The sequence below is a fragment of the Furipterus horrens genome, unplaced genomic scaffold (assembly GCF_987537825.1).
Source record: "Furipterus horrens unplaced genomic scaffold, mFurHor1.1.pri manual_scaffold_17, whole genome shotgun sequence".
Classification (NCBI taxonomy): domain Eukaryota; kingdom Metazoa; phylum Chordata; class Mammalia; order Chiroptera; family Furipteridae; genus Furipterus; species Furipterus horrens.
In genome coordinates, this window is record NW_028327187.1 from 27,301,783 (window position 1) to 27,320,356 (window position 18,574).

Consider the following 18,574-nt stretch of genomic DNA (forward strand, 5'->3'; position numbering starts at 1 on the left):
AATAGGTAGATACAGAATAGCCCTGGGGATATAAAGTACAGTATAGGAAGCAGAGTAGCCAGAGAACTTATACGCATGACCCATGGACATGAAAAGTGCTGAGGGGATTGCCTAAGGGAGTAAGGGGTGCTGGTTGGAGGGTGGCAAAAGGAGAAAAACTGAGACAACTGTAATAGCATAATCAATAGAATTTTTTTTTTTAAAGAAAGTTTTGGTGATAAATATACCAATGTGCTAAAGTGAGGTCAAAGGTCCTGGGTCCTCAGATTCTCTACTCCATTGAATCTTGACCTGAAAGGGAGGCAATTGGGCGATGGAGGGTAGTAGAGTGGTTTAGGGGCATATATAGGGTCACATTATCACAGGAACTGCCCTGTTAGGAGGTCTTCTGATTGGCTGCGAGACTGGCTGCGAGACTGGCTGGTGCAGGGGCCAGGTCTTTGGAACTGACATTGGCAGCCAGAGTGGGCTGTTCAGTGACTTCAGTGACCACTTGGGCAGTGGTTCCTTCTCACCTGGTCTCCTCTTCTCCCCTCACTTATACAGTAGAGAAGGGTAGCAGATTGCAGAGAAGGTGCTGTTACCCCGCACAGACCACCTTTCCTGGGCTGGTGCACCCAACCCCCCAGCTGCTATGACTGCTAACAGCTCACAGTCACCTTCTTTTCCAGAGCTCTGCCTTCTGCTAAACAGGTGCTTCCTTGAGATGTTACATCCCCCACATCCCTCTCCATCCTGGCCTAGAGGCACAGCCCACAGACAATGACTGACTGACTGACTGGCAGTGGTGCCAAAGTCTGACTCCCTTGCCTCAAGGAGGGATGAATTCTGAAGGGTGGTTCATGTTTCCTGTTGGATCAGGCCACCGCTAGAATAACTGAGCCTACATCCTTTCAAGAAGATATAACACTGATAAACATATATGCACCCAACATAGGAGCACCCAAATACATAAAGCAAATACTAGAAGACCACAAGAAGGATATCAACAACAACACACTCATAGTAGGGGACTTCAACACTCCATTATCAACAATAGACAGATCATTCAAGCAAAGAAACACCAAGGATATACAGGCATTGAACAACACACTAAACCACATGGACTTATATATATAGAACTTTTCACCCCAAAGAAGCAAAATATACATTCTTTTCAAAGGCCCATGGGACATTTTCAAAGATAGATCACATGATAGGTCACAAAACAAGCCTCAACAAATTCAAGAAAATTGAAATCATATCAAGGATCTTTTCAGACCACAATGCCTTGAAACTAAAAATCAACCTCAGGGAAAAAAATCAAAGACACCCAAACTCATGGAGAATGAATAACACGCTCTTAAATAACGAATGGGTTAACAATGACATCAAAGAGGAAATCAAGAAATTTCTACAAACTAATGACAATGAACACACAACAGCCCAAAACCTATGGGACACAGCAAAAGCAGTCCTAAGAGGGAAGTTCATGGCAATACAGGCATATCTGAAAAGGCTAGAAGAATCTCAAATAAAAACCTAACCATAAAGCTACAAGAACTAGAACAGCAACAACAAACAAAGCCTAGGGCAAAAACAAGAAAGGAAAGCATCAAGATCAAAGCAGAATTAAATGACATAGAAACTAAAAGAACAATCCAAAAAATCAACAAAACTAGGAGCTGGTTCTTTGAAAAAATAAACAAAATTGACAAGCCTCTAGCCACGCTCATTAAGAAAAAAAGAGAGAAGACCCAAATAAACAAAATCAGAAATGAAAGAGGAGAAATCACAACTGATACCTCAGAAATACAAACAATTATAAGAAATTACTACAAACAACTATATGGCAAGAAATTTGACAACCTAGTAGAAATGGACAGATTTCTAGAAACATATAACCTTCCAAAACTAAATCAAGAAGAAGTAGAAAGTCTCAACAGACCAATAACAAAGAAGGAAATTGAAACAGTAATCCAAAATCTCCCTGCACACAAAAGCCCTGGACCGGATGGCTTCACGGGCGAATTTTACAAAACATTTAGAGAAAAACTAACTCCTACCCTCCTCAAACTATTGCAAAAAATCCAAGAAGAGGAGAAAGTCCCAAACTCTTTCTATGAAGCCAGTATTACCCTAATCCCAAAACCAGGTCAAGACACAGCAAAGAAAGAAAACTACAGGCCAATATCACTGATGAACTTAGATGCTAAAATCCTCAATAAAATTTTGGCAAACAGGATCCAACAGTACATCAAAAAGATCATACACCATGATCAACTGGGATTCATCCCAGGGATGCAAGGATGGTTGAATATTCGCAAATCAATAAATATAATACATCACCTAAACAAAATGAAAGACAAAAATCACATGATCATATCTATAGATGCAGAAAAAGCATTTGATAAAGTACAACACCCATTTATGTTGAAAACACTCAGCAAAATGGGAATGGTGGGAGCATACCTTAACATCATTAAGGCTATATATGAGAAGCCTGAGGCCAACATCATACTCAATGGGCAAAAACTGAAAGCATTCTTCCTGAAATCAGGAACTAGACAAGGCTGTCCACTCTCCCCACTTCTATTCAACATAGTGTTGGAAGTCCTAGCCACAGCAATCAGACAAGAAAAAGAAATAAAAGGCATCCAAATTGGGAAAGAAGAAGTAAAACTATCACTATTTGCAGACGACATGATAGTATACCTAGAAAACCCTATAAACTCCACTAAAAGACTACTTGATATAATAAGTGATTTTGGCAAAATAGCAGGGTACAAAATAAATATACAGAAATCTAAGGCATTTCTGTACACCAACAATAAAAGAGCAGAGACAGAAGCAAAAAAGAAAATACCACTTACTATAGCAACAAGAAAAATAAAGTACCTAGGAATAAACTTAACCAAAGAGATAAAAGACCTGTACACTGAAAATTATGCAACATTGAAGAAAGAAATTAAGGAAGATACAAATAAATGGAGGCAAATACCATGTTCTTGGATGGGAAGAATCAACATCATCAAAATGGCCATACTACCCAAAGCAATTTACAAATTCAATGCAATCCCTATTAAAATACCAATGACATATTTCACTGACCTAGAACAAATCCTCCAAAAATTCATATGGAACCAAAAAAGACCCCGAATAGCAAAAGCAATCTTGAAACAGAAGAACACAGCAGGAGGAATCACGATACCAGACATCAAACAATACTACAAAGCCACTGTGATCAAAACAGTCTGGTACTGGCATAAGAACAGACATATAGATCAGTGGAACAGAATTGAAAGCCCAGAAATAAACCCAGGCCTCTATGGTCAACTAATCTTTGATAAAGGAGGAAGGAACATAAAATGGAATGAGAAGAGCCTCTTTAAAAAATCGTGCTGGGAGAACTGGATAGGGACGTGCAAAAAAATGAAACTAGACCACCAACTTACACCACACACGAGAATAAACTCAAGATGGATGAAAGACTTAAATGTAAGCCGTGATACCATAAAAGTCCTAGAGGAAAACATAGGCAGGAAAATTTCAGATATCACACGTAACAATATCTTCACAGATACATCTCATAAGGCAAGAGAAATAAAGGAAAAAATAAACAAATGGGACTACATCAAACTAAAAATTTTCTGGTCAGCAAAAGAAAACATCAGCAAGATGAAAAGGAAACCAACCATATGGGAAAACATATTTGCCAATGATATCACAGACAGGGGACTGATCTCCAAAATATATAAAGAGCTTATACGACTCAACATCAAGAAAACAAACAACCCAATTAAAAAATGGGCAAAGGTCCTGAACACACACTTCTCCGAAGAGGACATACAGAAGGTCCATAGGCACATGAAAAAATGCTCAACATCTTTGGCCATCAGAGAGATGCAAGTAAAAACCACAATGAGATACCACCTTACACCTGTCAGAATGGCCATCATCAACAAATCAACAAACAACAAGTGCTGGCGAGGATGTGGAGAAACGGGAACCCTACTGCACTGTTGGTGGGAATGCAGACTGGTGCAGCCACTATGGAAAACAGTATGGAATTACCTCAAAAAACTAAAAATGGAACTGCCATTTGAACCAGTGATTCCACTGCTAGGATTATACCCGAAAAATCCTAAAACCCTAATTCAAAAAAACTTATGCACCCCTATGTTCATCGCAGTCCTGTTTACAATAGCTAAGTGCTGGAAACAGCCTAAGTGTCCATCTGTAGATGAGTGGATCAAAAAACTGTGGTACATCTACACAATGGAATACTATGTAGCAGGAAGAAAGAAGGAACTCCTGCCATTTGCGACAACATGGATGCAACCAGAGAGAATTATGCTTAGTGAAATAAGCCAGGCAAAGAAAGAAAAATACCATATGATATCACCCAATACAGGAAACTAAAGAGCAACACAAACAAACGAACTAAATAGGCAAAGACTAGAATAGTAGTTAGTAGGGGGGAGGGCGGAGGGAGAGAAGGGGGATAAGTAAGGGAAGGGTCTGGTCAAGGAATGTATATGAATGACTCATGGACATGGACAACAGGGAGGGATATAATTGTAGGAGAAGGGATGGGCTGGGAGGGGCGCGCAATGAGGGAAAAATGGGACAACTGTAATTGAATAACCAAAAAATATAATTAAAAAAAAAGAGATATTAAAATAAACAAAAATGACTTAGAAAAGGGGCTAGAAATGTAGAAATAACAGATTTTTTTTCTACTGGAGTTTGAAGAGCTTTGGGAGCTGGCATTGTGCACAGGACACTGTCGTCATAGCATCACAGTATTTTGGGGGATGTTTATACAAAGCTTTCCTATCGTCCTCTTGTGATCCTCTCCATGATCCTGGCAGAACAGGCAATATAATCATTAACAGCTCCATTTTTCTGATGGTTCCAGTGATCAAATAAGATGAATGGGTATGAAAGTACATTGTAAACTGTAAAGGGCCCTAGCAAAGTTTGCTTATGAAATGTATTCTTCCTCTTTCTAACAAGAATGTGTCAGTTTCAGTGTTACTAAGCATTCCTCTTTATAACAGCTTTATTGAGGTATAATAATTGACATAAAATGAACTTCATATATTTCAAACATATAATTTGATATAATTGACACAAACCTATAGTTTTGAAGCCATCACTAGAATCAAAATAATGAATATGTCCACTTCATCCAAAAGCTTTCTTCATGCACCTTTTATAATACTGTCCTCCTGCCCCTCTCAATTGCCCTCCTCAGGCAACCACTGATCCTTTTTATGTCTGATTAGTGTAAATTTTCTAGAGTTTCATATAAATGCAATTATATATTTTATGTGCTCTTCCTTCCTTTGTATAGATCCATATTTCCATATGATATCATTTTCCCTGAGTTTCAATTTCATTTAACCGTATTTTTTAATTTGTTATTTATTTTTCTTTTTTATTGAATTTATTGTGGTGACACTGTTTAACAAAATTATACAGGTTTCAGGTGCACACTTCTGCAGCACATCATCTGTACACTGTATTGTGTTCACCACCCCAAGTCAAGTCTCCTTCCATCACCATTTATCCCCCCTTTACCCTCCTCCACCTCCCTCCACTTCCCCTCCCCACAGCAATCACCAAACTGTTGACCCTGCCCATGAGTATTTTCTCTTTTTTTATTTTTTGCTCAATCCCTTCACCTCCTTAACTTCCCTCTCCCAGACAGCTGTCAGCCTGCTCTCTATGAGTCGTCACTGTTTTGCTTGTTAGTTCATCTTTTATAATAATGCTCCTGGTGATTTCTTTCTGTATTTTTTTCAAAAAGAATTTATTCTACCTTTCTTTTTGAAAGATATGTTTTCTGGACATAGAATTCTAGGTTGAGAGGTTCCCTCTCCTTCAGGTGTTGCTCCATTATCTTCTTGATTGCATTGTTTCTGACAAGAAAGATGATGTTATCCTTATCTTTTTGTTTTTCTGTATATAATGTATCTTTTGTCTATGGCAAATTTTAAGATAGTCTTTTTATTTCTGGTGTTGAGAAATTTAATCATGATGTGCTTTGTTGTAATTTCCTTCATGTTTCTTGTGCTTGGAATTCATTGAAGTTCTTAGATCTTTGAATATTCATTAAATCTGGAAAGTTTTCTGCCCTTATTTTTTCTATTCCCACCTCTCTCTTCAATTGGGGCTCCAATAAGGCATATATTAGGTCCCTTGAAGTTGTTCCACAGCTCACTGGTACTCTTTATTTTTTGTTCAGTCTTTTTTCTTTATATATTTCATTTTAAATAGTTTCTTTGCTATGTCTTCAAGTTCATCAATATTTTCTTCTGCAATGTCTAATTTACCATTGATCCTATTCCCTAGTATTTTTTAACTTAGACATTATAGTTTAAATCTGTAGCATTTTGATCTTGGTTCTTTTTTATGTCTTTTGTGTTTCTACTTAATATGTTCAATATTTTCTCTAGCTTATTAAGCACATGAAATCCAATTATAATAGTTGTTTTTATGTCCTTATCTATTATTATATCATCTATATTATGTCTGAGTCTGTTTTGATTAATTCATATTTTGTATTATGATTTTCTGCTTTTTTCCAGATTACATAATTTTTTTATTGGATACCAGACAATATTACTTTTTACCTTATTGGGTGCCAGATATTTTTTCATTCCTATAAATATTATTGAGCTTTGTTCTGGGATGCAGTTAAGTAACTTGGAAAATGTTTTATCTTTTAGATCTTGGGGTTTTTTTGTTTGTTTGTTTTTTTAGCTTTCTTCAATAGAACCAGAGTAGGGTTTAGTCTAAAGCTGACTTTTCTTCACTAATTAAGGCTAAACTCTTCTGATTACCCTATACTCTGTGAATTATTAGTTTCTCTGCTCTGGTTGGTGTAAAAGGGAATTATACCCAGCCCTGTATGAATTCCAGGGATTGCCACCTCTGATGCTCAGGTAGTTTTCACACACATACATGTAGGTTAAGCATCAATACTCAGCTAAATAATAGTGGAGGACTCTCTTCAGATCTTTTTTTTCTCTGTGTAGCTTTTTTCTTTCCACTACTCTGCCATACAAACTCTACCATAGTCTCCCTGGATTCCCACTTCAATCTCCTCAACTCAGGAAGGTCACTATATTTTACCTGAGTTCCCCTCCTCTGCTCCCTGTGCAGAGGCCTGGAAATTCTCCAGGCAACAATTCTCCAGGCAACAAATGAGGAAATCATAGGAATCATTTCATTTCATTCTTGTCTCTCAGTGATCTCTGTCTTCATTGCCCAATGTCCAATGTCTTGAAAACCATTATTTCATATATATTGTCCATATTTTTAGTTGTTTAAGGCAGGAGTTAACTCTGCAAGCTTGTGCTGAGAATGAAACAAATGTGTATGGAAACAGCTAGTTCAGCTTCTGAAACTAAAAGTTAGTAAAAATGAATTTTTTTCATTTTTTGTTAATTGACTTAACTTGGGTAGGACAACTTGCACAAAGTAGAGGTGTGGACTCCAATCCTGGTTTTCTGAATCCTGGTCCTATACCACTATATTATAAGCACACTACCACTTTTTTACAGATTCCAAAATATATACCTCTGGATAACACACCACTTTATCATATCTTATTTTCCACTCTGAAACAAATTGGTTCAGACTTGCCAAACACATCTAGGAAACAATTTTCAGGTTTGAAATGCCAAGCTGTTGCAATTAAAATTTTGTTAAGAGGGTATATCTCATATTCAGCGCTCTTACCACAATAAAATTTTTACTTTGGTCTTAAAAATAAATAAATTGTATTAAATTTCTGTGTGGTGATATGACTGACACTCTTAAAGTTATTCAAAGACAACACAGTTTCAGGCCACCTTTTCCATTCTTACTAGTCCATGATGCTGTATGACGCATTTTTTTTTTAATTGAACAAATTTGACATGTAACATTGAGTAAGGTGTATATTACTTTGATACATTTATATATTGTAATGTGATTGCTGATTAGCAATATTTATCACATTACAATATTGTAGTAGGATTTATTTTCTATATTATACTGTGCTTTAGGTCTCTCTGGCTTATTTACTACTTGTTACAGGTTTGTACCATGAAACACCATCACTTTTATCCACACTCACTTCCTGGTAACCATTATTTTACTATCTCTCACTTTTTTTTTAAAGATTTAAATTTTTTATATTCTACATGTAAGTGATGTCATTACAGTACCTCTCTTACTCTGTTTGATTTATCTCACTCACCATAATGTGCTCAAGGTCCATCCATATTGTCACAAATGGGAATATATCTTCCCTTCTTATGGCTGAAAATTTTTCCATTGTGTCCAAGTTCCATATCCTTGTTATCCATTCATCCACTGACTGGCATTTGGGTTGTTTTCCATATCTTGATTATTGTGAATAATGCTGCGATAAAAATGGGAGTGCATATTTCTCATCAAAATCCTGTTTTTATTTTATTTGGGTATATGCCTGGAAGTGAAATTGCTGGATAGCAATGGTAGACTTACTATTTTTTGTTTCCCTACTTTTTAAAAAATTCTTATTTATTCTCTTATAGTTGTCCCAACTTTTCCCCCTTTGCCCTCCTCCATCCTGCCCCACCCCCATTCCCATAGTCCACCTCTATACCGTTGTCCATACCCATGGGTCCTTCATATATGTTCTTTGACTAGTCCCTTCCCCTTCTTTCCACTATTCCCTCCGTCCCCACTTTCCTCTGACAGTTGTCAATCTGTTTTCTGTTTCCATGTCTCTGGTTCTGCTTTGCTTATTAGTTTATTTTGTTCATTAGATTCCTCTTATAAGTGAGATTATATGGTATTTGTCTTTCACTGACTGGCTTATTTCACTTAGCATACTAGTCTCCAGTTCCATCCGTGGTGTCACAAAGGGTAGGAATTCCTCCTCTTTCTTTCTGCTGCATAGTATTCCATTGTGTAGATGTACCACAGTTTTTAATCCATTCATCCACTGATGGGCACTTAGGCTGTTTCCAACACTTGCTTATTGTAAATAGTGCTTCTATGAACATTGGGGTGCAAAAGTTCTTTTGAATTTGGTGTTTTGGGATTCTTAGGGTATATTCCCAGTGGTGGAATTGCTGAGTCAAAAGGCAGTTACATTTTGAGATTTTTGAGGAAATTCCATACTGTTTTCCACAGTGGCTGCACCAGTCTGCATTCCCACCAACAATGCAATAGGGTTACCTTTTTTCCACATCCTCACCAGCACTTGTTTGTTGATTTTGGGGGGGGTGGCGGGGAACCTCCATGTTGTTTTGCATAGTGGTTGGACAAATTTACTTTTGTGCCAACAATATATAACAGTTCCCTTTTTTCCACATCCTTGCTAGCACCTGTTGTCACTTGTCTTGTTGACTATAGCCATTCTGACAGGTGTGAAGTAACATCTCATTGAGGTTCTGATTTGCATTTCCATGATGATTAGGGATGTTGAGTATCTTTTCATGTGTCTGTTGGCCATTTTGATGTCATCTTTGAGAAATGTCTATTTAGTTCTGCCCATTTTTAATTGGATTCTTTCTTGTTATTGAGTTGAGTTCTTTCCATATTTTTCATATTAACCCTTTATCAGCTATATGGTTTGTAAAAACTTTCTCCCATTCTGTAAGTTGTCATTTATTTCTTTATTGTTCCTTCTGAGTTTGATGTAATCCCATTTTTTGATTTGTTTGTTGTAATTTGTGCTTTTGTCATTATAAGACTTGCTATTGATACCATTACCCAGAGAGCCTCCCTCTGCCAGAGGTAAGATTGCAGATGGATGAAAGGAGCACTTACAAACAAGACTGACTCAACCAATAGAATAGTAAACTGTTATCAGAGATGAGAGTATAATCTAAGTCCTTTGATAGTTCACCTTGCTAGTAGTGGGGAGGAAATTTGGGGTTATATGGTCACTTGAAACTTCTGCACCTGCATCTGAAGCACTACACTTGGAAAGGTAGTTACAGTTGCTCACTTACTGGACTACTCTTATATTCCTCTGTCTCCCTCTTGTACATTTAGGTTACCGCATTCGCTTGGGCTCTAGCACTGACAAGAAGGACACAGGCCGGCTCCATGTTGATTTTGCACAGGCTCGAGATGACCTGTATGAGTGGGAATGCAAACAGCGTATGCTAGCAAGGGAAGAACGCCACCGTAGACGGATGGAAGAAGAAAGATTGCGCCCACCATCCCCGCCCCCAGTGGTTCACTATTCAGATCATGAATGCAGCATTGTTGCCGAAAAACTAAAAGGTATAGAAAGCATTCAAGCTTTGTGATTAAAATAACTTTCTTTTTTGGGGAAACTTAATAAATATATTTATAGTTTTGGCAGTTATCCCTTGAATTATCCACTAATGGATTATAAACAGTTCTTGTGTTGGAGCTTTATAGATAGAGGTATACCTAAAAGAATTAGAAAATCTGTTCCTGCCACCTGTGTTACTGTTCCTTCACTGTCTCAAGGGATGGCACTTTTATCTCAACACATCAAGTTTCTGGAAATAAACAAGCTGTCCCCACTTTCCACATTGGAGGATTTTAGCTGTGATCAATGACTTGGGACATGAAAGCACCCCCCCACACACACTTTTGTTGAGGACAACAAGTTAGTTTTTAATTCTAAATCAGAATAAATTAGAGTGATGGAACTTGATGTGATCCTGAAAAACTCTGATAAAAATCTCCATTCTATATATGAGAAAAAGGAGGACCCCAGTGTAGCCACTGTAGATTCTTCTTAAATTACTCAAATACTTAGCTACCACCAACTAAAAGAGGACTCGTTTCATCGCTTAATGGTCAAATTATTTCACAAAGTGTCCATAGAGACTTCTAGACATTGATAAATGAGACTGCTTCCCCTTTGGTTTTGATTCCTGTTTCTCTTGCTTGACCCTCAGAACCTTTTTTGCTAATTTAACATTAGTTAGTAGCTCAAATTCAGTCTTTTTCATTCTTTGAGTATGGTTGATTTTTTTAGATGTACACTGGTGTCCCATTGATCTTATTGATGGCACCAACCCAGCTCTAATGATATGAAGTTCTCCTGCTTCTTGCGCTTTAGGCTCAGCAAGATTCTGCTAATTGTGCTTTACATAGGTCTCATTCACCAAACTTGTTTGCATCATATTGCCTAAGGCAGCAATTTTCAACCAGTGAGCTGCAAGAGACACACTGGTATGCCACAAGAATTTTTAAAACATGCAATACCTGACTATTTAGTCAGGGGCACTGACCTCTTTTCCCTTAGATTGCCAAATAAAAAAAAGCAACAGCCAACAAAACAATAGCCATCCAGTTTGAATGAATCAAAATTATAACTATTTTTTGTCAGATCAGCAAAAAATATTTTTTTGGTGTGTCACAGAATTTTAGTAACTAATTTATGTGTGTCATGAAATGAAAAAGGTTACAAATCACCGACCTAAGGGATTCATATATTTAAGAAATGCTTTGTTTGGATTGATTTTTTCTTCCTGTAAGAGAAAAGCAGAAAGCATAGAGTCTAGAATAGAGACACAGAAATAATGGTATGTTTTGAGGAAAGGCTGAAAGCATTGGTAAGGTACTAGTCCAAGACTGAATTGTTCATATAAGACCAAACAAGTCAAGTAAAAAAAATTTTTTAATACATCAGTGGGTCATGTGGACCTCAAGCATAAAGCAAGCATTAACATATAGACTATATGCAATTAGTGAAAAGAAAAAGTGCTGTAAAGGGAAAGCTGGTCTCTCAATATATGGCTACACTGATAAAAGGCAAGAGGCAAGAGATTCAAATTGCATTGAGAGATATTTTCACTGGACATAAGGGTTTCTGGCCAGAGAGAGATATGGAGCTCTAGAATGGGCTTTCAATGGGTTGCTAATGGACTTTCCCTCCTCGGAGTTTTTAACAGCAGAATATATGAGTGGCTATCTCAGGAAGGTGGACCAGGAGCTGTGGAAGAACTGTTACTATTTTAACATTAGAGAATAACTCCTAACTAACAACATAAATCTACTTGGAGGTTTCCTCAGACAAGCAAAACAGGAAGTGAAGAAATGTAGAAACACAATGAGTTACATCAAAATAGATTGCGACTGGGACTGAGTGGAAGGTCCATGGCTATGGTTTGAATGCAGGTGTGATTTTATAAAACGTCAAAGATATAAGTGTTTATATCTAAATAATTACCCATTTAACTTCCTCTTAAGGCTCTTTTCAACACTATAATTCCAGATCAAGGAAAAAGCTACTATCAAGTTCAAGTTAGACTCAGTTTATTTTTCCTTATTAAAAAATAGGATCGTAGAATTCTGAAGTTTTCTTACTGCTGATTCATGTGTTAAACAGAGAGGTTAAGAAGTTTACATTAAAAATGAAACTAGACCACCAACTTACACCCTACGGCAAAATAAATTTGGGATGGATAAAAGAAATATAATTTGTGACACAATAAAAGTCCTAGAAGAAATCATAGTCAGTAAAATTTCAGATATTCCATGCAGCAATATTTTCACTGATATATCTCCTAGGGCAAGGAAAGAATAAACAAATGGGACTACATCAAATTGAGAAGCTTCTGCACAGCTATAGAAAACATCAGCAAAATGAAAAGGGAACCAACCATATGTGTAAACATATTTGCCAGTGATACCTCAGAAAAGAGATTGAGCTCCAAAACATATAAAGAATTCATACAACTCAACACCAGGAAGAAACAGGAACCCTACTGCACTGTTGGTGGGAATGCAGACTGGTGCAGCCACTATGGAAAACAGTATGGAATTTCCTCAAAAAACTAAAAATGGAACTGCCTTTTGAACCAGTGATTCCACTGCTAGGATTATACCCGAAAAATCCTAAAACCCTAATTCAAAAGAACTTATGCACCCCTATGTTCATAGCAGCACTGTTTACAATAGCTAAGTGCTGTAAACAGCCTAAGTGCCCGTCTGTAGGTGAGTGGATCACAAAACTGCGATACATTTACACAATGGAATACTATGCAGCAGAGAGAAAGAAGGAACTCCTGCCATTTGCAACAACATGGATGGAACTAGAGAGAATTATGCTTAGTGAAATAAGCCAGGCAAAGGGGAAAAAATGCGATATGATATCACCTAATACAGGAAACTAAAGAACAACATAAACAAATGAACTAAATAGAACAAGGAGCAGAATAACAGTCAAAAGGGGGGAGGGGGAGGTAGAGAAGGGGTTAAGTAAAGGAAGGATTTAGTCAAGGAACATGCATAAATGACTCATGGACATGGACAATGGGGAGGGGTATGATTGTGGAGAAGGGGTGGGCTGGGTGGGGGGGAGAAATGGGGGAAAAATGGGACAACTGTAATTGAAAAATCAAAAAATAAAATTTAAAAAATAAATAAATAAAAATAAATGATGAAATGTTATATAATAAAAAATAAATGGGCCAAGGTCCTGAACAGACACTTTTCCTAGGAGCACATACAGAGGGCCTATAGACATATGAAAGGATGCCCAACATCACTAACCATCAGAGAAATGCAGATTAAAACCACAATGAGATACCACCTCACACCAGTCAGAATGGCCATCATAAACAAATCAACAAACAACAATTGCTGGCGAAGATGTGGAGAAAAGGGCACCCTAGTGCATTGTTGGTGGAAATGCAGACTGGTGCAACCACTGTGGAAAACAATATGGAATTTCCTCAAAAACATTAAAAATGGAACTGCCTTCTGATCCAGTGATTACATTGCTAGGATTATACCTCAAGAATCCTGTAACATGACTTCCGGTGAAGATGGAGGCATAGACAGACATGCTGCGTCTCCCTCCACAACTTAGAAGGAATACAACTACCTTAAAACTAGAAAAAAACAGAAGTTCCAGAAAATCAAAGTGCATGGAAGTCCAGCAAACAAGGATATAAAGAAGAAATACTCATCCAGACAGGTAGGAGGGGCGGAACCCAGGCGGAGAGGACACGGCGTGGTGGTGGCAGCGGTGGCAACAGCAGCAGACCGGTGGAAAGTGCAGTTACACATTTTAAAAAGTCAGGAGAGACACCTGGGGGAGCATTCCCAGCTCCTCACCAGAGCAGCTCACTGTCCCAGCTCCGGGGAAAATCAAGCCTCATTGCTTTTGACTGTGCAAACCAGTGGGGGTTGAGACGGAGGCAGAAACTGCAGGTCTCAGCAGAGTATGCTTGTTTAAAGGGCCCCCCAAAACCTAGAATGTCCACACACCCACCCACTCTGGGAACGACGGCCAGGGCAGCAGCTAGAGGGGCGCCAGTCTGGTGCGGAAGTGTGAGAAGTGCCTGGAAAAGGGACGAGTGCTGGGCAAACTGCATTGTTCCTTCTCAGACCCCTCCCCCACATACAGTACCACAACGTGGTGAAATAGGTTGCCCATTACTGATGAATCCCCAAGGCTCCGCCCCTTACAACATAGTAGGAGCGACAGCTCTCCCTGGGACTCGGAAGCAAACAAACACAGGAGACTTCCGACCAAGTTGGAGGCCTAGACTGACACGCCCTGTCTCCCTCCACAACTAAGAAGGAATACAACTACCTCAAAGCCAGCAATACCCAGAAGTTCCAGAAAATAAATGGAAGTCCAACATATGAAGTTATAAAGAAGTTGTGCTCATCCAGACAGGTAGGAGGGGCAAAGCCGGAGAGGAGAGGTCAAGCTGCGCTGTCCGCTGTGGCAGCAGCAGTGACATTGGCAGGACCGCAGTAAGCACAGATACCTGTATTTAAGGGGAGGTGAGAAGCGCCTGGGGAGCACCCCAGGCTTCAGACCAGACCCGTCAGCTTGCGATTCCAAAGCTAGGTTAGGCAGACCACCATTGCCTTGGACTGTGAGGCCCAGTGGGGGTGGGGATGGAGGAGGAGGTTCCTGGTCTCTTAGCGGAGATTGAATGGCAGGAATTCATCTTGGACCCCCACCCCCGCAGAAAATGCCCGGTTGTGACGAGTGCACAGGGCTCCCCCCTGTATAGTGTAAGAGGTGTGACAGCCCTTCCGAGGAAGCAAAGGTAAACACAAAACTGTTCAGGATGGCACAGATCATGATAGAGATCCCAGTGACGCAGCTGACCAGACAGCAAATTTCTAATCTAACGAAGCAGCAGATAGGAAATCTTTCTGAGGCACAGTTCAGAGCTTTGGTTATAAAAGTGCTTACAGCCCTAACAGCAGATCTTAAACAAGACAGAGAAGGAATGAAGACTAGTCCTGCTGAAATGAACAAAAACACATACGAAACTAGTGGTGAGGGAAGGAAAATCAGGGATCAAATCAACAAATCGGAACATAGGGAAGGAACAAACAGTCAACCAGTGCAGAAAGAGGAAACGAGAAGTGAGGAAAATGAGGAGAGGCTCAGAAACTTATCAGACAGCTATAAGCGGGCCAATATCTGAATCATAGGGTTGCCAGAAGGTGAAGAAAAAGAACTAGAAATGGAAAAATTATGTGAAAAATAATGAAGCAGAACTTCTCTAACTTGGGGAAGGAAATAGACTTACAGGTTCAGCAAGCGCAAAGACTTCCAAAACAACTGGACCCAGGGAGAACCACACCAAGACACATTATAATCAAAATGTCAAAAATTAAGGCTAAAGAGAGAATCTTGAAAGCAGCAAGAGAGAAGAGAATTACATACAAAGGCATCTCAATAAGACTGTCAGCTGATTTCTCAAAAGAAACTCTGCAGGCGAGAAGGGACTGGCAAGAAATATTCAAAGTAATACAGAGCAAAAACCTACAACCACGAATACTTTATCCAGTGAAGCTCTCTTTCAGAATAGAAGGGCAGAGAAAGTGCTTCCAGGACAAAGTAAAACTGAAGGAGTTCATCAGATTCAAACCACTGTTATATGAAATGTTAAAGGGACTTATTTAGGAGAAAGAATCAAAACTATGAACATTAAAATGAAAGCTGTATCACAACAACCAACAACAGAAGGTAGGGAACCGATACAAAGGCAAACTAAGTAGGCAACAAGAGTGGGAAAAGAATTATAGGTATGGGTAATATTATGGGGGGAGGTGAGCAGCGAGGGGGAAGGGAAGAAAGGGAGGGAGATGGTGCAGGAATTAGGAAGCATAGTAGGAGGGAGTGGAGTAGATAGGAAGATGTTGAGAGGAACTATATGCACAACCAATGGGCATGGACTAAGGTGGAGGGCAGACTGCTGGAGGGAGGGATGTCACTGGGTGGAGGGAAACAAAGGGAAAAGAAATTGGGACAACTGTAACACCATAATCAATAAAGCATATTTAAAAAAAAAAGAATCCTGAAACACATGTTCAAAAGAACCTATGCACTCCAATGTTCACAATAGACAAGTGCTGGAAACAGCCTAAGTGCCCATCAATAAATAATTGGATCTGAAAACTGACACATTTACACAATGGAATACTACACAGCAGATAGAATGAATCCCTACCCTTCACAACAGCAAGGATGGAAACAGAGAGTATCATGCTAAGTGAAATAAGCCAGGCAGTGAAAGACAAATACCATATGATCTCACCTCTAAGTGGAACCTAATGAACAACAGAAACAAACAAAATGGAACCAGAGACATGGAAACAAGGAACAAACTGATAGTGACCAGAGGGGTGGGGGAGGGGAATAACGGGGAAATAAATGGAAGGGTCTAGTCAAGGAACAAGTATAAAGGACCCATGGATGTGGACAATAGGGAGGATATTGACTGTGGGAGTGGGGAGTTGGGGGAAGGGGGCGGGGCAAGGGAGAGCAATGGGGGGAAATTGGGACAACTGTAACTGAACAACAATAAAATAAAATAAGGGAACTTACAATATGTGAAAACTGTCAGTAAAGAAAACTTAACGGAAAGAATAAACATTTGTCTTTCTGAAAATTCTTCATTGACTACAACCAATCTACTTTATGAGTCATTTTTTCAGTCTGTCTGCCTACCTGCTGCCTGTATGCACATGTATGTTCATGAACAACTCCTCATCCTCAGTAATTCATTTAACAACCACTGCCAAAAAGTCATGGTGGCCCCCTTGCTAGCATGTTGAAAAAATTTTATGATTCTAAAAATAATTTTTTTTCAGATGATTCCAAATTCTCAGAAGCTGTGCAAACCTTGCTCACTTGGATTGAGCGAGGAGAGGTGAACCGTCGCAGCGCCAACAACTTCTACTCCATGATCCAGTCAGCAAACAGCCACGTCCGCCGCCTGGTGAATGAGAAAGCTGCCCATGAGAAAGACATGGAAGAAGCAAAGGAGAAGTTCAAGCAGGCCCTTTCTGGAATTCTCATTCAATGTGAGTGAAAATCAGAGTTCTGCGGAAAGGATGGGAAGGCACTAGACTTAGTCACCATTTTTTCTGCACAGGAGCCATGCCTACAAAGCCATTCTTTGTCCATGAGCAGGGCTTCCTTCAATGCATTGTGTCCTCCTTAAATTTCCAAATGCCTGAGCGCCAATTTCACAGTATACATGTGGGGACCTCCTATGTTCTTTTACTCTAGTTTATCTACTTATCTCCTTAGAAACAAAGGCTGACACTTAGGCCACAGTCCTGTGCTTCTACTTTGGTTCTCAAGTTACAAGCAGCCTCAGGCCTCAGTGGAAGTTCAGGATTTTGTTGCTTAAGTTAGAATGTAGCATTGACATTTATAAGATCTGCATTATTATTATCACATAATATACTTTTAAGGTACTCAATTTTAGTAATCAGTGTAATCATATTTCACAAGGTGATTGAATAAAAGCCAAATTTGCTACTTTACTCTTTTGTTTTTAGTTTCTTTTCCTCTACATTTCCTTTGCTGGATGTCATGATGGGAAGCCACTGAGATGGCCATTTTTCAAAAACAAGTACCACTCTAAACCTACCCAGAGTCTATTAAATGACACGTATCAGAAAAAGTATCAACTCATGTTTTACTGCACTCATATCTTTTGAGTAAGGAACTGTATTTACCTTAAGAATAAGGGTGCAGTTTTATGATTTTGCTTTTAGACAGTTATGGCCCACTCTTCTCATACTTGGCTTCCCATATTTGACTCATATGTAATTGGAATCAAGGAGGAGTTCTTTCATTATCCATTTATATTTTGAAAATTTATATGGGCATAGAATCCAAGAAGAAAAAGAACATGTTTCTAGGACTAAAGAATATAGAAAAAGAGAGGAGCAAGTATCATGGGAATATAAATTCTTAAATCATTAGTACACAGGGTACAAACTGGGCTATAAAGAAAGTAACAGCAACTTCTGGATTTTCTTACTGTGAACACCAGCCATGCAGAGGTTGTTGTTGTTGCCTTTTCTTTTCCCAGAAACGTCATTTCTGTTTCCCTTCTCTTAAACTGGTTAGGGTAAAGCCCAAGAATGTTTCTATATTTTCCCTTTTGACAGTTTAAGAGATCCTGAAAAATACTATCTAGGACTGCACTTACACAGTATCATTTCATAAACCTTACATTTCTCTAGTTAATGAACCTATCCAGATAGACTTAAAATAGATTCCATCCATCTTAAGTTTTGATTTAATGCTTCTAGTTAAACATACCTCAGACTAGTAAAAGGATGG

The 18,574-nt window shown here is 38.8% G+C and overlaps 1 protein-coding gene across 1 annotated transcript in view; it reads left to right on the forward strand.

Moving 5' to 3' along the window:
* The window catches only part of ENOX2 (ecto-NOX disulfide-thiol exchanger 2), a 339,831-nt gene that overhangs the window by 235,863 nt on the left and 85,394 nt on the right, over window positions 1-18,574 (forward strand). The window contains exons 6-7 of the mRNA XM_090263952.1: window positions 10,024-10,257; window positions 17,086-17,298. Coding sequence (XP_090120078.1) covers window positions 10,024-10,257; window positions 17,086-17,298 — 447 coding nt within the window. The remainder of the gene's footprint in view (window positions 1-10,023; window positions 10,258-17,085; window positions 17,299-18,574) is intronic.